We start from the raw sequence: 26,547 nt of genomic DNA, 5'->3' as shown, positions 1-26,547 counted from the left end.
CTACAATAGAAACAAAAAAAAACTGAAGGAATCGGGGAAAATTCGAGATTTATCTTTTTTCATATTTCTCTACCTTGCGGATAAAGTAAGTACGAACCAAAGGAATATCTCAAAAATGGCAAACAAAATTGAAGAAGTAAGTACCAACGAAGTATTCAAACGTCCATATTAATAGGTGTTAATATAGAAAGATGCCTTGGTGAAAGAATCTAGTTTCTAGTCTCCACCCATTCCATATCTTACTTTTCAGCTAAAAAAAGATATTGCCGAGATCGAAAATCTTGAGAAACATGCCATACGACAAAGGGTAAAAGACATCCTCAGTATTGAGAAAAGGAAACTGGTGTCAGAAGTCGTCAGGTTGGAAGAGAGCCAGTCTAAAATGGAAATTACTGTTGAACAACAACCACCCAAAATTTCACCCAAAACAACGAATATTCCTTACGAAGTTAAACTAAGCAATTATGGTAAGGGATGTGCTTAACTTGCCAATTACAAAAAGGTGTTAGGCATAAAACTGACAAATTGTAAAATTGAAAAGTAGAAGTAATTTCTAAAAAATGTGCTATACCTACAAAATATATTAATCTTTAAATTTACAATCCACCAAACAGGTATCTTTGAAAGTTTATACATTGCTAGCAACAAACAACACACTAATCTTGTCAATCTGTAAAAAGAAAAGTCAAAAAGGCTTTTGAGTAAAAAATGTTCCATTTTGCTGTTCCTAATTACAGCTTGGAAACATTCTATGATAAATAGAGAACAAAAACAGGATTATCTCATTTTTTAATGATGTAACACTGGGTTACTTATTCTGAGTGTTAATAGTAGCTTCATCTCAATATAAATACCAACTGGCTTACAAATTGTCAAGATAAGGTGTATGTATGCTTCATAGCAAAACAAATACATTCTCAAAAGTCTCTCTTACTTAAATCAGGAAGTCTGTCAGCCCTTAATTTAAAAGTCAAATTTCTCAATTTGCAGTTTTAAACAAATCTTCAAATAATTTGAATTCAACAGCCAATACCTATTAGATTCCTCATTCATCCAATAAATGTAATAAAACCTGTCAAGCAATTAAAATGTATCTACTAAAGATCAGTGAAATTTCCAAACTGTGACTTTTTCATTGATACTTAAAAATCATGTATTCATAATAAGGTACAATTCCTATAGTTGAATTGATAAATTACAGCAGAAATGTTTGATAATGTGATATTTATATATTAATGTATATTGACATGTTTTTGTAGCATGGGATCAAAGCCAGAAGTTTGTCAAATTTTACATCACTCTCCCAAAAGTGAATACAGTCCCAGCTGAAAATGTCCAATGCAATTTCCAGGAGAAATCTTTGGAACTGATAGTAAAAAATCTGGAAAACAAAGACTATGTCTTTAAAGTCACACAGCTGCTTTACTCCATTGATCCAAAAAGTAGCACATATAAGGTAATAGTAGATAGTATATCAATGTAGAAAGCATTTTTTTTATTATACACAAACTGACATTTTTTGCCCACAAACTACTCATATTTATTTACATAAAAGGATATATTTATTAATATCTCCAAATACAGGTCAAAAATGACCTCATCTTAATCAATGCTGCAAAACATGAAGACATCCATTGGTCCCATGTGACTGAATGGGAGAAAAAAGCAAGTGAAAATAAGAAAATGCCAAGCTTAGATATGGAGGATAAGTCAGATCCATCAGCCGGATTAATGAGCCTTATGAAAAATATGTAAGTATTAATTTGATCAGCTTGACTTATGTTGTTTAAGTAGAGCTTTTGCTTTTCAAATTTTCTATTAGATATATAGATAATATGTAATGTAGGGTATTATATTTCGTTTTTGTTCATTTGTTACAAAATGGAAGAAATTTTGTGCATTACAAAAAAAGCTCCATAATTGAGGTTCACAGGCCATTGACGATAATAAACAAAACTTCAATAGGGAGATTTTTTCCACTTATTCGCCATATTTACAGGTATCCACCAAAATTATGTAGATATGTAGTATGTTACTTCACTTTTCTATTTCATTAGTTTATTGGATCTTATGCCTATTCATGTGCCTTATTTCACTTCATCTTTGTTACTCTCATCAAAGTGGAGTTTCACCAAATTTTTCAACTATAAGTTAAAATGACACCATATTACCAAATTTTGTCACTATTTACCTATACAAATGATTTCTACATAATTTTGGTCCATTTTTGGGATTGGATGTGTGTTATTTTAACTATCGTTTATTTTTGCAGACATCATAATCCACATTATAGAGGTAAATCTTCATTGGAAATGTGAGAATTTTCACGATTTTAGTCCTTGACATTGAAGTATTTCTTCGAAAAAATTCTCATTTTTCTCCCTGCATATTTTTTAAAGATATCTCTCTGCTATTGTTGTTAATTTTGTACATAGAAATCTTAAATAACACGCCCCACCCCACCCCACCCCACCCCATCTCAAAAAAATACAACCTATTTCATATAATTTATGAATGTTATCAGTTGCATTTTTTTCGTTATAGTCTTTGCGATATGTGTAAACCTTACAGACAGTGCAAACACCACCCAATGCTAATTTATCCTGTTATGTTGAAGAAACACATTTAAAGTTAAATATACGCAAAAGTTTGTAGTTTGACCCAGTGAAAACTCTGCAGGTTTTCTTCCAACCTATTAATCCTTACATCTTTTTTTTAATCTACAACCTAAATTAACTTAGGTGTAAAATTTAGAAATCCTGCACTGCTCTGTATTGTTGGGCTCTTTGTTCGTTTTTGCCCCTGATTCTGACTCTCCACAGATTTTATTAAATAATAATATAATCACCTTTTCTTTTATTGAAAGAATTAAATTTCGTTGATTAGACGTGTCGCTACCGATATTTTATGTGATTTTTGTCGATCTTTAAATGGTTGTAGATAAGTAATTTATTAGTTATCTTGTGCCTTCAACAACATAACATGTTCGTTTAGTCGTACAGTCTAAAAAACCACCACTTGTAAACCATTTTTGTTATAAATATTAGTGTATTATAATTGTGCAAGGACAAAAAAGCCACAGCCAACCCTGTTTCTTATTGGATATAAATAATTTTAATAAAATTTCAGAAGGGTCTGTTACACAGTATCACACCATGATATTGAACCTTTGCGGTAACTTTCTTACTGTGATAGTTTAAATCTTAGCATAAACAATACAGAGATAGAGATTGTTGCTCCTCTCAACTAAATTTATTGTTACTCCCTGGCAGAACTGTCACATACTACTCAAAAACAATTTTGATTATAATTGTTAGCCACTCTTGCAATGATGATATTATTGCTGATGTAATTGAATGACTAATTATCCAACTTAACTTAATTCCTAGCCTAATTAAATTTCTCTCAAAAAGCAATTTAAGTAAAAGTAATTTAACTACTCAAAAGTACTGCAACCTTTGCAATTCATTTATTTTTCAACTTAAAAATCTAGGCGTTTTTTGGTACCACCCTTACTTGAATTACATTTTTCAATGAAGGTAGGTAATTCAATTTACTGTGACGGCTCTGCTTCCTGGTAACAATTCCATCTTAATTATGTTACGTTAGGTGGTACTTATTACCTTTCATATGCTACACTAAACCCCGTATATGATTAAGTAACAGACGTCAGCAGTGGCTTTCTAATGTATTTGAATAGATGTTACTACATTATTATTTCATTCCTGACAGGTACGAGACTGGGGACGACGAAATGAAGCGGACAATAGCCAAAGCTTGGACCGAGAGTCGTAATAGTACTCCCAAGTTTTAATATATTCGTCAATGTTTCATAAGTTAAAGCATGAGAGTCTGGGAAATATATTTAATATACGATCACAACTTACACAACGATAATCATTCCATATCATTGATACATTCATGCGAGGTAATACATATTTTATCCAAGACTAAGATATTCTGGTAATCTTCAGTTAATGAAATATATTTCTCAGGCTGTAGGGTAAGTTCAGCAGAAGTAATACCATCGTTGCCGTGTGAATTGCTTTGGTTAACTTTGAGATATTTTTTGTCTGAAATATTTAAGGGGTTAAGTGTTGACTATACATAATAACGTGACAGGCACTAAGATAGGACGTGTTGTGTTCACAATACACACTCGTTTTACGCACATATTGAAGCGTCAATTAAATTTATCATATATTTAAAATATCTTATAGATATATAAATCCAGATATTTTATATTGTCTTAAGGGAACGTAATAGTATCTTACTTAGACCATTTTTGAAGCTTCAATAAAAGCCTAATTTACATGTTTCTTAGTGGTAGTACATACAGAAATGTGTTCATTTTAAGAATAAGTAAGTAATTTAAGCAATATTCACTTTCAACTACAATTTTAACAAACGTCTGTCAATTTTTTACAATACTACAGAATGTTATGCCAATTCTTAACCCCCAGTTGCCAACTTTGATATTACCGACCGTCTGAACTCACTATTGTAATCCTTCAACACCAATCCCATAGACGTTACATATTTTTCTAGTAATATTTGTTCCATATTCTAGTATTGTGTGTTAACAGCATACATGGTAAGCCATAATTTTATAGTAAATGTTTCAATGTTGAGTAAAGAAAGAAAAATCAGTCGATAACAATCTGTTTTATTATTATGCCAAATCCTTAATATTTATTAATAATGTTCCTATGTATCATAAATAACAGTCAAAACTCTCTATAGAAAATGTGCGTTAGTCTAGGTTACAACGAGATTTTTTATTGCACGTATTGCGTATTACAGACATTAAATTTGAGGTTAGCAAAAAATTAATCTCCGGATTTGCTCAGCCCTGAACTTGTTAGGAATTGAGGAAACTAAATATCACTTTGATATTGGAAAGGTCGGTTTAAATGTATACAAGATGTTTCAGCTTCAACCTGCATCCTTTCGGGAAATGATAGAAAATCATAAATAAGGCATCTCTGTAAATGATTATTATTTTAAAAAAATTACTAACACACATAAGGGGTATCAAAGTTTAACATTTTTCTTGTTTTATTTACAACTCTTCCAATTTTTGAAGCATTTAGTTTAAATTTAACATGCTCATTTCTAATAAAAGTCCACATCAAGAGACCCTTAAAGCCATTTCGAAAATCTACGGGATATTATTTTTTAAAAGGGCAGGCCCCCTTCCTGTCCAAATTTTTTTGTGGAACGCCACTGATATTCATTAATAAAAATATTAATTTCCCCGATACTGGCACAGTTTTCATGATGTGCCAAAACTTTAACAATATAAGCGATCAATGTGAAGTCAGTTGTGATAATTTAGACTTCGTCATTAGGACATTATTAAATTAATAATTCTAGTGTATTCCACCAGCTACCTTGTTCTTTTTTATCTTTTCCTTATTTTGTTTCCCTTCCACATCACTTTTCCTCTGACATTTCTCCAGTTCTGTTTCTTCAAATGAAGTTTATTTGGAGTCCAGATTCATCTGTATTTTATGTTGAGCATTATTTGCTAATTTTCCCCTTATTATATTGAGTTTCTGGTAAATGGATATATTACATCTCTTGGAAATAAATACCTTATTAAATGGAAATTGGGAAGATAAAAACTTGTTTATGAAACTAAAAATTCTTGAGGAGATTCTTTTTTTCAATTGTACCCAACAGTTTTGTCAGTTAATTAAATATTTGTTAACACATTTCTATTTTTTTTAGTTGGCCACAATTTGTTAGATTATAAACTTACTACTTTATGTGTAGATGGGCGTCATGAAACTGATAAGAATTAATAAAAATATTTTTAGTTTGATGGGTAGATTGATGTTAAAAAAACAAATTTGTGAAAACTGAAATGGACATATAAAGGAACGTATATTTAACTAGAATAAATTCTTTGATAGAAACGCCAATCATTTTCTTAAGGTATTAAAAATTACCAGTCCCCTTATTTTGAATTTAACCTAGTTTTTCCATCCCGCGAGACTTTCATTTGGGGTAGAAACCACAACAACTTTTTCAAATGCAAAAATATAAGCTACTACTCATCACCATTATCAGCACATTTGAGAGAATCAGATCACTTGAAAACTTTAAAATAATTTTATAAACAAATTACAAGTAATTTATTTGAATGAAAAGAAATCACAACACGTATTTTTTCATTTGGAAAAACAAAGTTGGAAAGTGATTTTTACTCCTCAAATCAAAGGTAAAATTGTAGAGGTGAAATAATTGGCTTTTTTATTATAGAATTTATTCTGATTAAATGTTGCCTCTGTATGTGCAATATTAAATCAATAAAAAGAAAACTAGAACACCCTGTAAATACTAATGCACGCGTTCAAATATGGGAACACTTACACTCTAAATTCCTTGTCACCCGGTATATCAAAAACAAAAAAATTATTTCCTTTATAAACATTAACAAAAATATAAATAAATTTTTAATCCTAATACGTCAATAATTAAATAAATTAAAGCCTATGATAATACATAGAGAAATTCCAAAAATACTTAGAAACGAGGATTAAATTGCATTAATTCGGGTCTCCGTTATCCTTGGAGTCATTGAAAGTAAAAATAACGTTTATAACTAGTTATGGCAAATATTTGGTACGGGTTTTGGTACGACAGAACTTCGATGACGTTCGTAAACTGCGCTCTCTTATAAAAATCCATACAAATGTCTTTGCCGTAAAGAATAGATAAAGAAATTCTAACAAACAAAAATTATTCTAGTCGCTTCACCCAATCAAAATAATTTTAAACCACTGAGCTGTCGAAGCAAATTAAATCTGAGATTCTAATCGATTACACTAAAACTTAAATAAATTCCCTTAGAAGCAAATAATTTTTGAAAATGGCATTTCTATGGAAGATTAATAAGCACGAGCACATAACGCGCAATGTTCAACTAACATCTGATAAATTTGATTTTGGAACTTGAAGCCTTTGAATAACATCGTGGATTTGGGGGTGATTATGGCCTGAAAAAATATCAGAAACATACTTTTAAGTGTTCAAGTTTGATATGCAGGTAAACTGCTTATTTGACAACTTACCCATCGAACTTAGTAGCTGTCCGTGCATAGTTGTAACACAACCGCTACAATTCAGCATTTTCTTTTTGACACATATCCAAAGGCTCCTGCTGTCCCGTTGGTCGATGAAGGTATACATGTGGCCGTTGTCGATTAAAACTAGCTGTCCTTTGCCACTCTTTATTACGCAAAGACCGGCCCCTATCCAGATAAAAGTTAAGGAAATATTATTGGTCACCACAGGTAATATTTTGCATGATGTCCTTGAAAAATGTGGACACAAAATAGCACAAATTCAATTTTCGCAAATAGGTAAGTTGGGTTAAATCGGTCTAATTTTCCCTGAGAAATTTGTAACACCTACCCTTTTGCTCTGGTTTTTCTGGGACACCCCGTAGAGTAGAATAAAGTTATGCTAAATTATTTATGCCCTTGTAAAAATACAGTTCCAACCAATTACGGACCAAAAATTAAACAATGTCGAAACTTTAACCATCTTTATAAACAAATGTGAAGGGGATTACAGATGATGGTGCCACGTACTTATTTTAAACTAAGCTACTCGTACGAATGAATTCAACAAATTTGAAAATCGAATGTCCAAATGTCACGACACACTTAACTCAAAGAAGTCTGCCACAGAACCTCCTGTAAATTCTCTAAGGGGACTTCCGAGTCTTCCTCCGGATTGAATGGGTCGGGGAATATCACGTGATTGTGCGCGCACGGCCACTTAACAATATTACCGTTCATTGTCCACGCGACCGAAGGACACTTTTCGGCCGTCCTAGAGTTTTTACAATACCAAAAGGCTTTCCCTTTGTAGACCGACTTCTTGTAGAAGGCGTACCCGTCGACAATCAGCCTGGGATTGCCGCGACGCCCTAGGATCAGTTGTAAGGTACCTGGGATAAAACAATACACAATGTTATGGCCTCTGTTTTCGACGCTAAATTTGCAGGACTACGGCATTCTTGGAAGTTGGTGATATAAGCACAATCATGCAGGAGCATATTATCAATTCTACTAAACCTTCATAATATGGAATAAACTTTTTTCAATTGGACTCCACTGCTTGAAGTAAACCGACTACAATATTATAGGTTTTTTGTGCTATTTAATGTGGCGACGACTCGACTGGAACGGTTCAATCGGATCGCGGTAAGTATCCACATGCAGGGTTGTTGAAATTCGCTGCTGTCCATTGGGATTTCGAAAATCATAAGAGATATGCAGTTCATGTCACGTCGTATTTCTTATGGTTTTCGAGATCCAAATGGTGAGGTGTGAATTTGAACGACCTTGTATAACAGAAGAAAAAGCTCAAATCATCATCATAGTAATTAAAAGATTATCCGTACTATTATTGTGTATTATTTTAACCAGGACAGTTTGCTACTAAAAATGGGACCAATAAATAGTGATTTATATATCTGCATCATGATTCAATAGGATAAGATTCAAGAAGATTCGGCCATCCACAAAAACGATGTAATGTTTACAGTTTTTTGGAACTGCGAGCATATTTAAAATACTCTATTTTTTACCGTAATTTTATTCATGACATAGAGGTGAACGCTGCAATTTAAGTCTTAAGGTCATATTTTGAAGACAAAAATTAATACTTTATCCTATGCTGTTCACAGTCGTTTGTAATAGACCTAATGCCCTTTTATAAGTATTTCGTAGCTAATACTATAAACTGGTTCGCCCTATAGTTTAATTAATGACCTTTTTTCTTTTACTCATAAAACGCTTCATTCAAAAACGAAACAAAAAAAAGCACATAAACAAAATAACAGCTATATGCATTCCGGAACTTCTATCACAGCAAGAATCTACCAAAATCGAATTTCGAACATCAGACTTACCAGGCTGAGATGTTTCACTTGCTATTACTGGTGTCATTTCGCCAGGCGCAGGCCAGGGAGGTATTTGATGGGATGGTGATGGCTCTCCACCACTTAGCTGAGTGTCTAGCATGTTGGCAAGGTCCATATGCATTTCATCCTGGAACAATAATAAGAAAAAAAATCATAGATAGCCGAAAAAGTAATTAACATGTAACTAGATAATGGTCACATATGCAGAAGAACATTACTTAATGATGACACCTAAATAAGGAAGAAATACTATTTCATCCCTACGTGCATAAACACATCAACCAGTAATTAAATGTTATGCTAAAAATATGGTGTTTTCGCATGAGCGTGGAAAAAGTATTTGACTTGTGCATAGATTTTTCACAGGCATCTGGTATATTTAGTCATGCAAGGCCAAAAAATTTGAGACAACTGCCTCAAAGTCATTTAAGATCCAGTAACTTGTCAGGTATTTTAAGACCTGTATTTGTACCAATTGTCCCATTAACAGAAATTTTCTCTGTAATTATAATGGCAGAAGTTCAAAACAAAAATCTTATTAAGGAATAAGACTAAGAAATACTTCATTCCAGATCTTAACTTTTTAGAGGACTGTAAAATAAAAGCTATTTATCTTAGGACAAAATCACTGGCACTTTCATATAACAGTTTTTAGTGATCTATTTAGTGGTAATACTAAAAAATATATGTAATAATATTTTATTAAAATGATTTTTTTAAATGCCACTATTGAATAGAAGCTCACAAAAAAAAATATGGAAACCACCATTAAGAATTATTTAATATGAGACATATAACTGGACTAAATTCTCAGTGTTTATGTCTTACCATTGCACCCTGTGTCACCATTTCATCTTCAATTTGATCTGATGGCTCATCCTTTGGCTTAATTAAAGACAAAGCTTCACTTTGGTGTGGAGAGTTTGAAAGAGAAGGTTGACCCAAAATTCCTTGATTTGACAAAGGAAGTGGTGGTGTGCCTATATAAATTCTATGTTCATTTAACAGTTATAAAATTAGTTTATATAATATGCATCCAAAAGAGGTGCTTCTAAGTTGAAACCTTTACCAGAAGAATCCAGATGTGGTCGCTTTATTGGGGAAGCCTGTGGCATTGATGGTTGAGGTGAATGAGAGACCTTAGGAACTTCTAAAGGCCTTAATGGCTGCATAGGGCGAATTAACTTTTTCACAGGCCTGGGCCTCTTTAGTATATCATGCCTGTGTGTGTCAATCACTCCAAAGGAACTTTTTGAGTTAAACCCATTAGGGGCATCCTAGAAATATAGAATAATTGAGAAATTCATTGAAATATTAAAGGTTTCAATTATTTCAAGTGATTGTGCTTGGCCAGAAAAATTCTTTAACTGTTCTGACAGTTTTCTAATAGGTTGGAATGAGTCATAAATCATTGCCATTTCAGTTTAATGTAAATGTGCTCATTGAATTCCACTGATTTTAGTACTTACAGCATTATCAGTCAATCCTTTAACTTTCAACGTTTCAGCAACTTTCATAAAAGTAGGTATCTCTTCTTGACTAACACTAACTTCTCCCTGATACATAAAATGTAACAAACTCCTCAAGGCTGCATAGTTCACATCAGGCAGGATAACTATAGGATGCTTGCAAGGGTTGACCCTAAACAGCTCTTTAAAAAAAGGACTGCATACAGAAAGAACTGTTTTATGTGCTTTGACAAATCTGCCTTCGGCAGCAAGGGTTACATCAACCAAATCTTCGTCTTTTAAGAGACTGTGAAAACCTGAGCTCAGGTTTGTGTGGAAATTGTTCCAACATAAAGAAAACTGATCTCCAACTTCCATTATCAATTGGAATTGCCTGGTTTTGGACGTTGTGTGGTGTACCTTTGGAAGTGATCTAGTTTATGTTATAGAATTTGCCTACTTGTTTCCTTCCTTCTCATATGGATTCTTTAGGTAGAATGGAAGAGTTCCTGTCTTATATTGATAGGAAAACTTGTTATTGAAGCTCAAAAATTAAAACCTTTCCATTTTATTGTTATTTCTATAATTTTTTATTTTTCTCAAAAGCAAACTGCAAACCAAAATGCCAAATAGTTATCAGGCTATTTGTTTTGACACTATCAAATTGACATATGATGTTATAAATGTAGATAATAGTAGACATTTGATAAATAATGCATAACTTGGTGCCTGTAGAGTAATAATAAAGCATGAAAGAAAGAAGTGAAAAGGCTTTTCATCTTAAATTCCAAACGTTATATCATAAAATAAAATAAAAATGTAACAGCTGATCAATTGTTGATGATTCTTTTTTTCTTATTTAAGCTTATAAGATTAGATTGTTTTAAGTTTATCGAGTAGTAAGTAAAAATTTTAGGATTTTGGTTCAGATTTAGTGCCCACGATCCCATAAGAATTCAAATATTATGGCTTCCGGTTCCTCAAATAATGTAGGCAGTATCCATTTTCCAATAATATAACGGCTATTATAGTAATATGTTCTTCAGCCAACAGTCCAAGAATTTACCATAAGGGTCCCAAAAGACAGTCAAAGACGCTATCATGTGATGAGATTCAACGGAAACCTTGGAGTTGACTTCGGAAAATGGACTCAGGTCAAAATGGAAAGAGAAAATAATATGAAGGAGTTTAAAGGCATTGAAGAGGAGCAACCCAAGTAAGTACAATTTTTCTATAAATGTTAGGTAAGTATGTAAGATATATGAAATTAGTTGTCTTGGGCATACATTGGTGACTTCATGCTTGCAAACTGTTCAAATTTGATTGCATCCATATTGCAAGTTAAAATTGCTAATCATCTAACACAAGTTGTTGCTGTGGGCAGAACTACCATCATGACATCATTTATCAACTGATATCCTGAGAAGTCTTCCAAAAAATTTGTTAATACACATATCCATGAACTAATTAGACAAATATTGTATTGATTTCCACATTTTAATAAGTTTCAACAGTTCAACAACTACCTGCATAAACAACTTATACACATTATTTTTGAAAATTTTTTTCCAAAAGCGCAATTCTTTAGGTTCGGAGCCGGTTCAGAATTTGGACGAGAAGCAAAAGAAGAAGCCAGAAGGAAAAAACTTGGAATTGTTGCCAAAAAATACCGACCAGATGATCAGCCATGGATTTTGAAAGGTTATGGAAGTACTGTTAAAAAATTTAAAGGTCTGTCAACTTTTCTCATGTGTTAAGCCATTTATACCAGATTAACTTTTAGGAATTAGAGAAGGTGGAATATCAGAAAATGCGGCATACTATGTTTTTACACATGCTGAGGATGGAGCCATTGAAGCATTTCCCTTACATGAATGGTACAAGTTTCAGTCCATCCAAAGATACAAAGCATTATCTGCGGAAGAAGCTGAGATGGAATTTAATAAGCGCAATAAACATTTAAATTATTTCTCCCTTATGCTTAGGTGATAATTTCACATTACTGAGAATAGTTAAAGTGAAGTAAATAATTTTAGAAAAAGGCTGAAAGGAGAGGATGATGCGGATTTAGATGATGAAGGAGAGAAAAGTAAGAAGACGTCAAAAAAGAAGGATAAAGAACTGAAGATATCAGAATTGGATGAGTGGATGGACAGTTCAGAGGGAAACTCTGACTCTGAGGCTGATGAGAAATTAGAAGCTGAAGATGAAGAAGAGGGTAAAGGCAAAAAGAAAGAGAAAGGTGAAGAGTAAATTCTATAAATCTTGATTGCATAGTTCTAATTGAATATGTTAATAAAAGTTCCAGTGAAGAAGAAGAAGAGGGACACAGACTTGGAGGCATTAGAAGATTCTGATGATGGCGATGAAGAGGGAAGAGAGTTAGACTATATAAGCGACAGCAGTGAGAGTGAGCCAGAAAACATCAATCTTGATGGTGTAGCCGAGGAAAAGGGCCTCAAGTAAGTAACTAAACAATGACAAATGTGTATTATGTTACAACAAACAAGCTTATCACACAGAAAATTATTAAATTCTGATGAAGAAGAATCGGAGGACTCTGATAAAGAAGACAAAGATAAAAATGAAGAAGAGGAGAAAGAAGAGGAAAATGAGAAGAAACCAGAGGAAGAAAAAGAGAAGAAAAAGAAGAAAAAGGATAAAACTAAGGTAAATACTTTGTAACTGTCTTCTTTATTTGTATGCAAATTATAATTTCAGTCGAAGGATAAGAAAAAAAAAGAGAATGATCCTGATGATGACTTTAGTTCTGATAGTTCCACAGATGACGATGCAAAGAAAAAGAAGAGCGATAAAAAAGAGAAAGAAAAACCGGAAGTGAAAACTGAACCTCCAAGGTTGGTGACGGCATATTAAGAAGTTAAAATTAATTAAAGTAATTTCTAGTGAAAATTCCAGTAGAGCTCCTTCTCCGGCTGCCGATACGAAGCGCAAAATCGTTAATGACGCATTAGCCGGTCCTAGTAAGAAGCCGAAACTGGATTTGCCCAATTTCATTCCAGGTAAGACGCCGAATAAATTTAAGAAATACATAATGCACATTTTTCGTGATTTTCAGGATTAGCCGAATCGGGAATAACTGAAGACGCAGTTCGAAAGTATCTCATGAGAAAGCCAATGACCACCACAGAATTACTGCAAAAATTCAAGTCCAAGAAAACTGGGTTGTCTAGTGAGCAATTGGTAAATATCATGACACAAATACTTAAGAAAATCAATCCCACCAAGCAAACGTTGAAGGGAAAAATGTATTTGTCCATCAAAGCGTAGCAAAGTTGACCTATATTGCTTACACAGCGTAATAAAGTACCATTTTTGTTGAAATATATTATGTAATGTCTTAGATTATTTAGACGCGATAGGTACGGGTTGAAATATAACTTACAGGTAACTAAATTTTTACTACAAAATTAAAGTTGTGTTTAAAGTTTTAGCTGTTTTATAATATAACTTTTAATGTGCAGCATACATTACTTTGCGAACGTTCTAAACTCGAATTATTTAGGCCAGTAAGAAAATTAAGCAGAAGATCGTAGAATATCAAGTTCTTAGGAATAAGACACTAACAATAAGAGAACAGCAGCTAAATACCACAGTAACGGAGAAAGTGGAGATTGTTAACCAAGTTTTTTCAATTATCTTTTTTTAGATGAGTATAAATTAGTCGGTTTGTTTGTTATGATTTCATTATGAGTTACGAAAAAATTATAACACAAAACTTCAGCTATAAAGCTTAAAATATTCAGTTAAAATTACTCCTGAAATAGGAATCACCCTAAAAGGAATCTGTGAAATAAACTAACTTGTTAAATATCACAGTTTCGCTGATCTATTGAATATCAAATATTTACAATTAAACTAAAATAAATGATTAAAAAAAGCCTTAATTCCAAAATTCTATTATAAATAATGCAAACTTTCTTACTTATTTACATCGGCTATTGGATATTTTAGTCAGGTGCACTTCAGAAAGAAGCTTAATGACAAATTCATATTACTTTGACATTTCAACATATAAAATTTGCCGTATTATATTATTAATATTCAACGACATCTCAAAACATTTGATAAACCCGAAAATCTTAACCATATACCTGAACAAAACAGTTCATCACAATGAAAAACTTGAACGGACTTTTTCAACATTACTTATGATATTAATTTCAAAACCAAATATACTTCTTTCAAAGCAAAACGCACATGCACGATAACATTTAATTTATTCTTATTTTGAGAAAAAAACTCGCTGATTATTGCTAGTTTCAACAAAATTACCTTTAATTCGAATTCTTATATTCTTTAGCTCTAAACAAACTCTCCTACATTACAAATTATCTTGTATAACCCTGTATAAAATCCAACTTATAATTTTGTTAACATAAAGAAATAAACGACTTTTTTACTTTTAAACTCAAAATTAGCCTTCCGCCAGAACAAGGAGGCTGTCATAAATACTGGGCACTGAAATATCACATAGTTTCTATTCTACTTTACTCTTCAAATCGGCAATTTCACCTAAAGCCTTGTGTAAGCCACTCAACATTCTATCGTAATCCAAATCATCGGATAAACCAAATGTGGCTTTGTAACAGGCCTTATATTTTTCGGCTAAATCTTTTCTGGTGTTACATTTAGATACACAAACTTTGACTAAAGATTTAAGGCAATGTTGAAGTCGATTTTTGACTAATTTTAGCAGGGAGTGACCTGTCTGAAAGGGTTTTTCATTTTCGCCTTCCTTTTGATCCTCGGAGAGTTCCATTTTTTTGTTGATTAGCGAGTCTAACAGCTCATCTATCTCCAGAAAATAGTCGAGGCAGGTTTGGAGATGTTTCAATTTTGCGCTTGGAGATGTACTACCTGTAGTTTAGAGAAAATAAATATACGGTGGTATAGTGTATTGTTAAATAATTACAATCAAAAAATTGCTCGGCCAGTGCAACTCGTTGCATTTGACATGTTAGATAATAAATGGCATCTCCAGATTGGAAGAACAGTTTTACGGCTTTTTCGTAGTTTTTCAAGACAAGTTGAACTGCATGCTTTTTGGTGTCGGCGGCTGGCGTATCCCAAACATGACCATGCCACAAAGATCCTATAGCAAAATGGTATATTTTTATTTTTCACCCGCTTTCTATTTTGTTAAATTACCGATTTTAAAATGCAAAGTTGCAGCTCGGTACTGATACAAGGGAAACTTTGTATTGGTCTCATCCAAATCGCAGTGATCTAAGGCCATTTTAAGTGCCTCAAGGACCTGTTTTTCTGCTTCAGCTTTACTCTGAATAAATCAATTAGGATAATTAAGGGTTGATTAAGATCTCTATTAGATCATTTACTAAAATCACAACTTACCACATCCGAAGGAGGATTCTCATACATAATGGAACTATACACAAACAGTGCGGTACTCAACTCCCACGTAACGGCATCCCAAATTGCGGGACAATCTTTTCTATCGCCAATCACACGTAAAGCCCTCTTATAGCTCTGAAACGCTTTATTATAATGTTTCTTTTCAGCAGGCGTCAACTCACCCCTAAAATAAATAACTAAAATTAAAGCTAATTCAAATAATTACGTTAATTCCAAGCTAATTGAATTTTTTTTACCTTTCTGTTGGAGTGTGCGCATGTGCCATAAGTCTGTGTAAATGCCCCATATTAGAATTCAAAAGGGCGATATTAGCGTCGTTGTGAATACGTTCGAAAATGTGCAAACCTTTCGTCAAATAAGGTTCGCTATTATTACAGGCATCAATTATATCTTTCGACGTTTTAGCTTGTCTTGATATCTGTAAATAGTAGCTGGCCACTTCATTCAGGCTGTTAGCCAACCTGAAAGCGATATATTTATATGCCAACAATGTCGATAATATTGGTGAAAATACCTGAAAGAAATGCTTTCTGACTGAGATATTTGGTTAGCGGTTTCGTAACATTTGACGGTTTTCAGTAACATTTGTTCAAGAGTTCTAATGTCGGGGATAAGAACTACTCTTGCTGCGCTGTCTCCTAAGTTAACTCGATACATTCTTAAAAAATGAAGCAATTATTTAGTTAACTATCATTACAGCTGAAGAAAAAATGAAAATGAATAAATGTCAACCTTTCATCTTGTTCTAATTTCTCCAACAACCGAACATCTTCATCTCGATGCGAATGCAACTGTTCCTTGTATATATCCACGTCCGCCCAGTGTTTGACTATCATTAAACAGGCATCTCCGGCTCTGCCTAATAGGCAACTCAGCCTTAAAGCGCCATTTCCATTCTGCATTCCGGTACGATCCAAGGCCAATTGACACCTAAAGAGAAGGCCCAAAACTCGGAGGCATTCTCCGTAGCGACCCTAAAATAAAAAAATAGTTTTGAAAATCTTTAATCTACACAATTTCTAACCTGTGTAATATGGTGTTCGACCAACGTCGCATAAGCCAGAGCTGCCTTTTCCAGCAACAAAGTCTTAAGGTGTCCTTTCCAGGAAATGGTATTTGGATCAAAGGTCGGCCATTTAGGGTGGTATGAAGCATTACTAGGGTCTTTCGGTAATAGAGCCCTAAATACAGTGTTGTTGCACGTTTTTGGCTAACTGAAATACGTCATTAGTACTTACATTTGATCCTGGTCTTTATCTTTTTTCTTTTTGTCTTTTTTCCTTGGCCTTTTAGAACTACGACTTGAGCATTCAATTTCTGATAAATTAATCTTCAACTCATCACCTAGCTTTGCGTAAGGCATGGGTATGGGCTCAAAAGACTTTGCTATTGGTACCTAATAAACAAAATGTTTAAATTGTCAGTTCTTAATACTCCAACAAGACATACTTCCTCTTCCTTATCAGTTGGATTATCATTATCATTTTTTTCGTTGAAATACTGCAAACAATTTAAACCTGCCACAACATGGCCGATTGCTTGGATGCACCTTTCTTCTGGACTCCCTGTCACAGGAGAGGGTGGTTTGTAGTTGTTTCTGAATTTCTCCGGATGGTTTCTCTTTTCTAGGTCTAATACTGCTACAGAGTTACCTAAAGAATTATTCATTTGTTGGCATGTTGCTGGTCTGTTGTGAGACACTTAAAAAGGGAAGATTTTCGATTTTCAGGATACGAACATCCTAATTTTTTCTTTTCACGATCGTTTTGTAGTTCAAATCAAAAGTTGAAACATGCAAACTTACCATCATTTAAATCTTCATCATCGTCGTAAACACTCGCTTCATCATCCTCTCTTTCAAAACGTTCGAAATTTGGATTTTCCGGATCGATTTCGGCCGGCAAATATAAATCGGCCAACATATAGTGGGACGATGTTACTATTTCTGGGTATTTTTCTTCAGGTAAAAGTTTTACTGTGTTTTTCAGCAACATCCTTATAGTGCCATGCTGTGATCTACATTGAATAACAATGTATTTTCAATCCCAGCAAAGAGCAGATGTTTTACCATTACCTATCTGGAGATTGTTTCATGTTCCTTGCTACTCTATATAAAAGCATAGCTACTGGTATTGTAAAGGGGTTTTGGCCCTTTTGAAAGTCTTCCTCAGGACACAGCGAAGTTAGATCATATAGTTTAACAACCTTGGAAAATAATCAATATTAATTTTATTTTTTCTCGTATTATTTTGGAAATTACCTCCTCATCTTTACCCTTAAACAACCAGTATGTATGGCCAGCTTTAGTGGCATTTGATTTTAGAAATGATAAGATGCTCTGGGCTACGTCTCTAATTAACTTTGGAGAAAATTTAGAATTGTCCAGTCTGGAATTATATATTTATACATATTTGATACAAACAATGGAAACATGAAATTATCACCTTGGTAAATCCTCAGTTTTAATAAGCTCGTACTTTTGTACTATACCATTTAAATGATAACACATTACAACTTCTGGAACATTTGACATAAGATTGTCTAGCCAATAATCAATGCCTGTTAGAACAGAAATGGGTTTATTCATATCTCTCAATCTGGAAAGACATCGTGAGATAACAACTAGAATCTGAAATAGGTCTCATTTTCCTTACCTCAATGAAATGCAAGGATGAGTCCCCCCACCAAAAATGGGCATATCAGTCCCCAAAAGCATCTCTATATCTTCAAATGTCCAAGCAACATTTCGATTAAACTCAAATGGATGTGGATCTGGACATTCTGGGCTTGGAGTTGGGTCTGGCAATGGGGGTGTTTGTAAAGTATTACTCTGAGTGGGCTGTAATGGATAATGTTGCCAAGAACTACAGAAAAAGAAAAGTTTTAGAGAAGTATTTTTAAATTTAGTATGACAATAAGCACCTATTGCTGGTTTGAACTTCCTGATCTGGACATTTCTCACCTTCAACCAAACTATGATACAAAAATTTCGACACTAAACTTTTTTGTTTTAAGGCCTTTTGTGTCCTAAAATAATTCACAGTAATAAATACCAGAAAAATATTGTTACCTATAGAAACTTGTTATAAAGCATAAAGTTGTTTTCCACTACTTTTTGACAGTGAAGCAATTAAGTACAGATAAAACATAAATTATTGAGAAGAAGAAAAATTAAACAACTAAGTTGTTTGAGGGCTAACGCCTCTATAAACACTGAACTACGCTGTTTTTCTTGATGATTTTTTAGGGTAGACACTTGAAATCAAACAGAATAAATGAAAATAAGTCATTAGACTTAGTAGAATCTTTTTAATTTCAAAACACAAATTGCTGCATGTGCCATCTACTCTTACCTATTTTTTATATACAAATGTTTATCTTCTTCATAAGTTTCTCTATCAACATTTTCAAAGAAAAATTTCTTAAGCCATTCCCACTCTGTTTCTGAAGTCTTCAATAGATACTTATAAATGTCAAACTCATCCAATAAGAGAGTATTCTCAACACGATGAACCACCATACTTATGTGGCTCTTACTATAAGGGATTTTCAACAGATTTTTAATGTTTTCTGCATCTGACACTACATCTACCTCTCCCACACAGTCGGGGAACATATGTGCCATCCTAAAGCTGTAATGAATTAGAAACAGTTTAAAACCTAGGGATTGCACCAAAGTACTGTTAGGTTTATTCACAACAATTTATTATTTGGTTTTTAGAATGAGCATTTTAGATACATCATTATTAAGGATATAGTTATAAATGTATTGTTAGGTGTTTAGGATGTGTCTTTGATTGACTAAACTAACTGAAAGAAATTAATAAAGCTACAGGGACAACAATGAAAATGAGAACTAGTTAAAATATGTATGGAAAAAGAAGAAAGGCAGTATAAAAAGCCATTTTATGAAAAACTTAAGGCAAAAAGAATATTTGTTGTGGAGTCGCAAAACAGTGAGGTATAATGACTTTTCATATCATTTGTTTGTATGTGACACTATCTGTCCTTCCTGTTGAAATGTTTATAAATGAATTCCAGTGATTCCTTATGTTTATTTCCTCAGCAGTAGTAATCACAAGCAACAAATAACAAGAACAACAACCTGAGGTAACACAGCTTATAAACAGACTTAATTCATATATAGAAGCATTTTATTTTAGGATAAAAACAGACCTCTAACTATTGCCCAACATTTATTTAAAAAGGAACAATACATGCATGTATAAAAAGTAAGTTCAAAAGGGTACCTAGAAAATCCCTTCTGGTGGTGAATAACTCGTTGCAATCCATAGGAATCTGCAGAACTGCTCAACCAGTTTGAAGGGGGCAAATTAAGGTCAGTATTAAACTGCAATTTTGCAAACGTCGCAGGCTTTGGGGCAGAATACTTCACTACAGCTCTAGATTTCACTTTTTCCTGATCCGTCCTTTCTTTGCTACTTTGGGGTTCTATGTTATCACTTTCTTCAGACATTTTATAGAGACTTTTACTCATTAACAATATTAAATGAAAATTGGAGACACTTCACTGACTTCCAATTCAAAAATAACGTATTTTCTAATGTCCTGGAATACTGAATATAATTCTAGAACAATTCTTCCTGACAGGAAGAAAAGTTTACAGAAGTAAACAAAAAAAATTAGGTTAAGAATGGGTGCAGTTAGTGGGATATTTCGAGCTACATCGAACATATAAACTACTAGAGGGCGCTTCAGGCGATTTTTTTACACAAAATAACTAGGAGGAAAATGATTGAGTTAGTTATTCCAATTGTTAACAATTATTTTACTTCTTTTCTTCACTTTCTCCATATCATCATGAAAATATCTATCATTCAGTTATAGAAAACTAACTTTGACAAGTAGATGCACCTCTGGTTAAACGCTAAAAAATTCAAAACTTTGACAATCTTTGTATCATAACAAAAGACATAACCACAAATTATGTTTTTAAATGGTTTCTAAATATTTTTTATATTTAATTTAATTTTCTTATTGCAAGATTAAAAACAATTTCAAACTTACAAGAAAATATACAAATTGTCATAAGTTTAAGGATTAAACAATATGAATTTGTTACCAAAAACGAAAGAGGAATTTAGCCAAAAAGACTACTGGGATAAGTTTTTTAAGAAACGTGGTAAAAAGACTTTTGAATGGTAAGTTTGATTATTACTTTCCTGATATCATTGTTTTATCCTACTGGGGCTCAGAAATTTTAAATTAAGCATTATATACTATATAGCATACAAGAGATACAGTCAAAGATGTGTTTCACACCAACATCTACTTCTCATGTAGTTTTGTAATAATAAAGAAAAAAGTGCATACACAAAAACTCTCCCCTTGAACAATTTCAGACGAGTGAAAGAAGTTAAGCTATTCCAGTTTTTGTTTGAATTTTGGAATTTTGTATAATGCAGTTAATAATAGTTTAATTTAAACACATAGATACTGCACAAAAAATATTCTAAATTTCATGGAGAATTCCAAAAAACTAATAATGTACAGGGACATCTATTAAAAAAATATGCTACAAATACTGTGCCTTAGTTCAAACCTGACTTTGAAGCCAAATCTAACTTCAAATTCACTAATGTCTATTTATAATTTATTTGTTGATATTGTGTAGGTATGGAGAATATCCTGAATTAGCTAAATACCTGCATAAATATCTCAAATTACAAGACAATATTTTGATAGTAGGATGTGGAAGCTCTACTTTAGGAAAGGATTTATATGATGTTGGTTGTGGGTGAGCAATAATTTTGATAATTAAAAAAAAACAAATAGCCCGAATATTAACTAGATTATAAATCAATTTTTCAAACCTTTACATTCATACTTTTCACAGAAATATCACCAACATTGACATTTCAAAAGTAGTAATTAAACAAATGCAGTCGCAAACAGACAAGGAAAGACCAGGCCTCAAATATATCCAAATGGATGCTTTAAATACAGATTTTAAAAATGAGGAATTTAATGTTATCATTGACAAGGGCACCCTTGATGCTTTAATGCCTGACCAGGCAGAGGATACTCTTAAGACTATAAATCAGTATTTCTCTGAGATTCAAAGAATTCTCAAGTATAATGGAAGATATATTTGTATTTCCTTGCTACAAGAGCACATCTTACAATGGTTGTTAAGCTTTTTTCCATCTAATAACTGGATGTTTCGTGCAATTCGGTGTTATGAACCTGAAATAAAGTCTGTCGAAAATGGTGAAAATCCAATGCCTGTTTTTATGGTTGTATGCACCAAGTTTAAGCTCCTACCCAGACAGGTAATTAATTTACAAGCTAAACTGAGTGTTTAGTATTTCATAGGAATAAATGTAAGATTTTAGAATTGAATTTAGGTGCACAAGAAAGGATACAAAAATGTGAATCAATTGAAGAAGTTATAAGTCATGTAATTAGTGCTCAGAAGGCCGCTTTCATATGTTCTGCCTTACAAAAGTCTAGTATAGGGGATGAAAGTGAGATAGCTTTAGAGTTATATGACCAGAGAAATCATGCAGTGCCTCGATACAACGTTTATGTAGTTGAATCAGAAATTACTTCTGAGGTAAAGAGAGGATCATATGCGGCATTTATAGTACCAGAAGGCAGGTGAGTTCTTCAGAATCGCATTAAATTTCATGGTATTAAAATTATCACCCTTTTAAGAGAGGCAGAATGGCTATTCTCGACCAAAACTGGCAGGAAAAATTTGGTTTCTATGACTAACCACAATCGGTTAACTATTGTAACGATGCATCGCGGACAAAAATATGATTCCTTGGATTCGGTCAAAAAGGAATTGGAAGATGTAGTGAGGAATTTAGCTCCTGCTAATTTTAATTTGCAAAAAGTATATTCAACTGAACAAAAGAGTTAGCTCCAGACTGTTGAAATCATCTTCTAGATAGCTTTTCTAACATTAGGCTCCGACCTTGGTAAACGTACTGTAATACATGAAGGAACTTCTTCTTATTCTGGCGACTACGTCATAGAAGACGTCGAACATGATGACGGCCAAAAATACAGACGCCTCTTTTACCTCACCTCTCAATTAGTTATTCAATCAGAAGCTAAACTAAAAACCATTAAAACTAGAAACGGGAAACGAAAGGATGTAATCGACTTGGCTACTCTAACCTGCCAACATCACATTTATATGAGCATTGCCGCGTATTTGGTGGCTAAGGAAAAGGCGAATGTTGTAGTTTTGGGATTGGGCGGAGGCGGTTTATGTTCCTTTCTTCGGAAATTTTTAACTGGCGGAGAAATCACTGCAGTGGAGATCGATGCGGAGATGCTGAAAATTGCTAAGCAATGGTTTGATTTTGCTCCAAATGAGAGGCTTAAAGCGACCATTCAAGATGGATTAGATTACATTCAAGGGTTGGATAATGAAGGTAATAAGTTATTATATATTGTATATTTGGTTGGTTTGTTTATTGTAATGAGGAAAATGATCGCAATAAATGTTGTTCTAAATCTCTCACAGAATACTTTGTTTTAGGTTCCAGTATTGATGCTTTGCTTTGTGATGTAGATAATAAAAGTTCTGATATAGGGATGAGTTGCCCTCCTAAAGAGTTCATTGCCCCCAATACATTGGAAATGGTATCCAAGGCGATCGGGTCTAAAGGTACGATTAGATATTTAAAATCGAAAATGTAGAGTATTTAAAAAGAAATTATCGAGTCATATATGCACTGAATATTTGGTGAGAGTTCTTTGATACTAAAAGAATATTCATTATTAGAAACACAGTGTTCAATTTGATCGTTTTTTAGGCATTTTTGTGGTAAACGTGGTCTTAAGGGATATTGAACTACGTCCGAACATCATAGCAACTTTCCAAAAGGCATTTAAAACCCTTGTCTCGTACAAACTCTCAGAAGACTTGAATGAAGTGTTTCTTTGCACCAATATCAAGGAGTCTAACCAATACCTTTTGGATAAATTAAAAAAGGGGGCTGAAGCCATCAACATATTTTTCAAGAAAAATAATGTTCAAGATGAAGTTCATATAAATGATTATGTTGGAACTTTGAAAATAAATAGTTGAAATTTAATTGGTTTTACTTACTTAAATAGAACTTGGCATTTTAGCGCAACAAGCAGGGTTTACATATGCATTTAAGATATTGGTAGAACAACAGTTCAAGAATAGCTTCGTCCTGTGGACATGAGAATAAACAAATTCGTCAACACCATTTATATAATTACATTCTTGTATTTGCAGTATAAATTACATTCAGTCTTATGATTGTTTTATGAATACAAACTTTCGTTAATATATAATAGGTTAGCAAATAAACTTGAAATCTCAATACTTACATAATATGTCATCATATAGTGAATTGTTACATCCAAAATGAATGGTATAATTACATGTACATACATGATTAGTCATAGGAACTTTTTATATTTCTTTAAAAAAAGCTTTAAAAGCAAAAAACTTAAAGGGACATTAATATAACATAAAGAAATATTCACAATAAAAAAAGCAACCTAATGGGGAAGATTATACTATGACTTAACAACTTGCAGATTACAGTAATTTACTAAATTTCCAACACCTAAAAGCCTTTTCGTCATAGGCAGCTATATTGATTAACGTCGTAACGATTGAAATCTGGATTTTGATTGTCACATCTCACATGAAAATTTACAATATATTCAGAATTAGTTCTTTGAACGGAAACTGCAAAAGGATCTGTAGGGTGGAAAGTAAAAGCTACGAGTCTCCTCGCTGTTGATCCCACGTTTTTATGATTGTCAACGTAAAGGCGGAATTTTAAATAACCTGAACCTCTGGAATTAAACCTAATTGGGTGTTCCCCACACTGCTTCGGCCGTTCCATCAAAGAAATCCACTTATCGTCGTAGCTGAATAAGGAATAGTCAAGGTACGGTGAAGTCGTGTAGGATTGGGCACTGATTGGTAAATAGGCCAATATTCGCCTGATGGCCTCAGCTTTTCCACCAAACTTAGCAGCCATTATAGTGTGGCGATATCTAGAGATACATATAAAAGTTAATTAACGGCTAAAAAATTAAACTTTCAAGGCAAGATTATCTAAATCACAGATGAAATATAGGGAATTTTTCACTACATTGGTTGCTGACACTGTGTCTAGCATGAAAAGTGACTTACCTACGATAATGAAGCCTAGCATATGTGTTATTTGAAGGGCTGCATGTGAATTGGGTTTCGCTATGGAGACATGCATTTCTAAAGTTATCTGTAAAATTTTCATAAAGGTTTGCCAATTCGGCAGAACTATTCTCATATACAGCTAAGACTCTGCTCTCTGTTATATTATAAACAACAAAAAACTTTGGATCACTGCTATTGGCATCAGTCTGCTTCATAGACACCACTTCCTCACTGGCATATTTAACCAGCAAATGATTTTCATCCAAAAGTTGCATCTTCCACATTCTCAGAGACTTAAAATTTTCAAAGTAATGAAAGAATTTTCTTACTTCTGTGGGATCCTTGGTGGTGCTACTAATATATGAAGCTCTTTTGTGTAGGAAAGTTAACAGTCTATGTTTCAATGAGTTAATGGAACTATCTTTGAATGCCCGCTCATTTGGATACACTGAATTGTACAAGTATAAATCATCCTCATAACAGAATCTCCCAATTTTCCTTACATCCACAAACATGCCATCTAATATTTGGAAAATGTGGATCATTTGATGTTGCACTGACAAAACTGCTAATGTGTCTTTATATAAATATAACCCTTGGTTGTGGGACAAAAATATTTTATCTACTTTAAATTTTCGAGTATCACAGAGCTTGCCCAAATGCAAGTCAACCAAATGCAATGTGTATTCTTCCAAAGGAGATCTACATAAAAGGATATGTTTAATAGATGTTGTTTTTGGTTGAATTAAGTCTTGGTTACCTCATAGTTGGGGTAACTGCTTCATTATTGGTATAAATTTCATAAAAATGGGGCCTTATCTCATCAGGAATATATGAAGCAGATCCAATAATAACGTACCGACCATCGTCACTAAAAAGGCTACATTCCCTGTTGAGTTGTTCAGTTGTGGTAATGTTTATTGAATGCTTCAACTGTAATTTATATTTGCAAAAACAAGAAAACCATTATTGCTCACTTACTTCAAAAAATCTGTAAAATATCTTTTTTTTAATGTCATCCACTATAGTTTTATCTGGTTTGTCTAAATCGCCAATTCTTTGGAGCAAGTCCGCAGCTGCCGCAGGCCCTTTGTATCTGTACACTTCTAAGGAGCTTTGATCTGATGAGAAGGCAATAGCAAACTTTCCATCAGGTGTGAACTTTCTGATAAAGCAGGGGGGCTTTTCAGCATTAATAACAGTGAAATTAGGATAGACTGTCTGGTAGAATTGTCGGATAGTTCCAGGCCTGCGGTTGCAATGTCTTTCCCTGTCTATTAGCCGGAGTACTATATTCTCTGGATGTTTTTTGGGGGCACAAGATTCTAAAATTGACTCCATCCTTTGTCGCTTTAGAGCCTTATCGATACATGAACAGGTGGAAATTGACTAAAATTAGTTTACAAAATTAAGCAAAATTAAAAAAATATTAGAAATTTGAAAAGAAAACAAACAATTCCTCAACCAGATAATCTACTCGATTTTTATTGTGGATCTTTTTGTACTACACTGCACTGGTTACACCGAAGTACTCTTTATCACAATTTTAACAGAACTGTATGTGTTCGTATACGACTCACAAACAAGAACCCAAGAGT

General features: G+C 33.3%; 6 protein-coding genes across 8 annotated transcripts; 3 read left to right on the top strand and 3 right to left on the bottom strand.

Moving 5' to 3' along the window:
- Positions 1-3: 3 nt before the first annotated feature.
- Positions 4-4,660, top strand: LOC136412000 (calcyclin-binding protein). The gene is made up of 5 exons (XM_066394836.1): positions 4-136; positions 251-467; positions 1,260-1,456; positions 1,585-1,751; positions 3,733-4,660. Exons 1-5 carry the CDS (start codon positions 116-118, stop codon positions 3,812-3,814), a joined length of 684 nt encoding a protein of 227 aa, XP_066250933.1. The 5' UTR covers positions 4-115; the 3' UTR covers positions 3,815-4,660.
- Positions 4,651-11,041, bottom strand: LOC136411999 (protein bric-a-brac 2-like). Of its 2 annotated transcripts, XM_066394835.1 has the most exons (6): positions 10,411-11,038; positions 10,011-10,218; positions 9,770-9,921; positions 8,930-9,068; positions 7,080-7,259; positions 4,651-7,004 (listed from the first exon to the last, which is right to left on the bottom strand). In XM_066394835.1, exons 1-6 carry the CDS (start codon positions 10,765-10,767, stop codon positions 6,928-6,930), a joined length of 1,113 nt encoding a protein of 370 aa, XP_066250932.1. In that variant the 5' UTR covers positions 10,768-11,038; the 3' UTR covers positions 4,651-6,927. The 2 variants fall into 2 exon arrangements, with proteins under 2 accessions (XP_066250932.1, XP_066250931.1); XM_066394834.1 differs by lacking the exons at positions 4,651-7,004; positions 7,080-7,259 and adding an exon at positions 7,542-7,963 and having other exon boundaries at positions 10,411-11,041.
- A 191-nt stretch (positions 11,042-11,232) lies between these two features.
- On the top strand, positions 11,233-13,876 carry TfIIFalpha (transcription factor IIFalpha). Its single transcript, XM_066395246.1, has 10 exons — positions 11,233-11,378; positions 11,436-11,605; positions 11,978-12,120; positions 12,173-12,374; positions 12,426-12,631; positions 12,692-12,851; positions 12,912-13,059; positions 13,111-13,247; positions 13,297-13,412; positions 13,469-13,876. Exons 1-10 carry the CDS (start codon positions 11,355-11,357, stop codon positions 13,678-13,680), a joined length of 1,518 nt encoding a protein of 505 aa, XP_066251343.1. The 5' UTR covers positions 11,233-11,354; the 3' UTR covers positions 13,681-13,876.
- A 361-nt stretch (positions 13,877-14,237) lies between these two features.
- LOC136412235 (erythroid differentiation-related factor 1) lies at positions 14,238-20,436 on the bottom strand. The gene is made up of 18 exons (XM_066395245.1): positions 20,037-20,436; positions 19,140-19,418; positions 18,709-18,813; positions 18,441-18,650; positions 18,231-18,383; positions 18,047-18,173; positions 17,861-17,991; positions 17,591-17,802; positions 17,236-17,438; positions 17,025-17,182; positions 16,811-16,967; positions 16,519-16,760; positions 16,301-16,444; positions 16,023-16,247; positions 15,766-15,949; positions 15,562-15,691; positions 15,326-15,505; positions 14,238-15,270 (listed from the first exon to the last, which is right to left on the bottom strand). Exons 1-18 carry the CDS (start codon positions 20,282-20,284, stop codon positions 14,891-14,893), a joined length of 3,468 nt encoding a protein of 1,155 aa, XP_066251342.1. The 5' UTR covers positions 20,285-20,436; the 3' UTR covers positions 14,238-14,890.
- Positions 20,437-20,765: 329 nt separating this feature from the next.
- LOC136412208 (eEF1A lysine and N-terminal methyltransferase homolog) lies at positions 20,766-23,861 on the top strand. The gene is made up of 8 exons (XM_066395202.1): positions 20,766-20,948; positions 21,422-21,544; positions 21,644-22,079; positions 22,136-22,407; positions 22,465-22,648; positions 22,703-23,195; positions 23,303-23,431; positions 23,580-23,861. The coding sequence occupies exons 1-8, from the start codon at positions 20,857-20,859 to the stop codon at positions 23,852-23,854; spliced, it is 2,004 nt and encodes a 667-aa protein (XP_066251299.1). The 5' UTR covers positions 20,766-20,856; the 3' UTR covers positions 23,855-23,861.
- Positions 23,862-24,002: 141 nt separating this feature from the next.
- abo (de-etiolated protein 1 abo) lies at positions 24,003-26,482 on the bottom strand. Of its 2 annotated transcripts, XM_066395206.1 has the most exons (5): positions 25,931-26,482; positions 25,710-25,882; positions 25,453-25,469; positions 24,947-25,397; positions 24,003-24,807 (listed from the first exon to the last, which is right to left on the bottom strand). In XM_066395206.1, the coding sequence occupies exons 1-5, from the start codon at positions 26,288-26,290 to the stop codon at positions 24,384-24,386; spliced, it is 1,425 nt and encodes a 474-aa protein (XP_066251303.1). In that variant the 5' UTR covers positions 26,291-26,482; the 3' UTR covers positions 24,003-24,383. The 2 variants fall into 2 exon arrangements, with proteins under 2 accessions (XP_066251303.1, XP_066251302.1); XM_066395205.1 differs by having other exon boundaries at positions 24,947-25,651; positions 25,931-26,481.
- Between the last annotated feature and the right edge of the window lie 65 nt (positions 26,483-26,547).

The sequence above is a fragment of the Euwallacea similis genome, chromosome 11 (genome assembly GCF_039881205.1).
Source record: "Euwallacea similis isolate ESF13 chromosome 11, ESF131.1, whole genome shotgun sequence".
Taxonomy (NCBI): Eukaryota; Metazoa; Arthropoda; class Insecta; order Coleoptera; family Curculionidae; genus Euwallacea; species Euwallacea similis.
The sequence above is the reverse complement of the archived record's forward strand: the minus strand, read 5'-3'. Positions and strand labels throughout refer to the sequence as shown.

Bases quoted from the DNA above. Each gene is read 5' to 3' on its own strand.
- LOC136412000 (XM_066394836.1), top strand. From the start codon at position 116: ATGGCAAACAAAATTGAAGAA. The intron at 468-1,259 runs GTAAGGGATGTG...ATGTTTTTGTAG, and splicing joins AGTTAAACTAAGCAATTATG to CATGGGATCAAAGCCAGAAG. The intron at 1,457-1,584 runs GTAATAGTAGAT...CTCCAAATACAG, and splicing joins CAAAAAGTAGCACATATAAG to GTCAAAAATGACCTCATCTT.
- LOC136411999 (XM_066394834.1), bottom strand. From the start codon at position 10,767: ATGGAAGTTGGAGATCAGTTTTCTTTATGTTGGAACAATTTCCACACA. The intron at 10,219-10,410 runs GTAAGTACTAAA...CTATATTTCTAG, and splicing joins AAGGATTGACTGATAATGCT to GATGCCCCTAATGGGTTTAA. The intron at 9,922-10,010 runs GTAAAGGTTTCA...GAATTTATATAG, and splicing joins ACCACATCTGGATTCTTCTG to GCACACCACCACTTCCTTTG.
- TfIIFalpha (XM_066395246.1), top strand. From the start codon at position 11,355: ATGGCTTCCGGTTCCTCAAATAAT. The intron at 12,375-12,425 runs GTGATAATTTCA...AAATAATTTTAG, and splicing joins TATTTCTCCCTTATGCTTAG to AAAAAGGCTGAAAGGAGAGG. The intron at 12,852-12,911 runs GTAAGTAACTAA...CTTATCACACAG, and splicing joins GCCGAGGAAAAGGGCCTCAA to AAAATTATTAAATTCTGATG.
- LOC136412235 (XM_066395245.1), bottom strand. From the start codon at position 20,284: ATGAGTAAAAGTCTCTATAAAATGTCTGAAGAAAGTGATAACATAGAA. The intron at 16,248-16,300 runs GTATTTTCACCA...TATCGCTTTCAG, and splicing joins TCAGAAAGCATTTCTTTCAG to GTTGGCTAACAGCCTGAATG. The intron at 15,692-15,765 runs GTAAGTTGTGAT...TGATTTATTCAG, and splicing joins AGAATCCTCCTTCGGATGTG to AGTAAAGCTGAAGCAGAAAA.
- LOC136412208 (XM_066395202.1), top strand. From the start codon at position 20,857: ATGAATTTGTTACCAAAAACGAAAGAGGAATTTAGCCAAAAAGACTAC. The intron at 23,196-23,302 runs GTAATAAGTTAT...ACTTTGTTTTAG, and splicing joins TCAAGGGTTGGATAATGAAG to GTTCCAGTATTGATGCTTTG. The intron at 23,432-23,579 runs GTACGATTAGAT...ATCGTTTTTTAG, and splicing joins CAAGGCGATCGGGTCTAAAG to GCATTTTTGTGGTAAACGTG.
- abo (XM_066395205.1), bottom strand. From the start codon at position 26,290: ATGGAGTCAATTTTAGAATCTTGTGCCCCCAAAAAACATCCAGAGAAT. The intron at 25,883-25,930 runs GTAAGTGAGCAA...TATAAATTACAG, and splicing joins TATTTTACAGATTTTTTGAA to TTGAAGCATTCAATAAACAT. The intron at 25,652-25,709 runs GTAACCAAGACT...CCTTTTATGTAG, and splicing joins GCAGTTACCCCAACTATGAG to ATCTCCTTTGGAAGAATACA.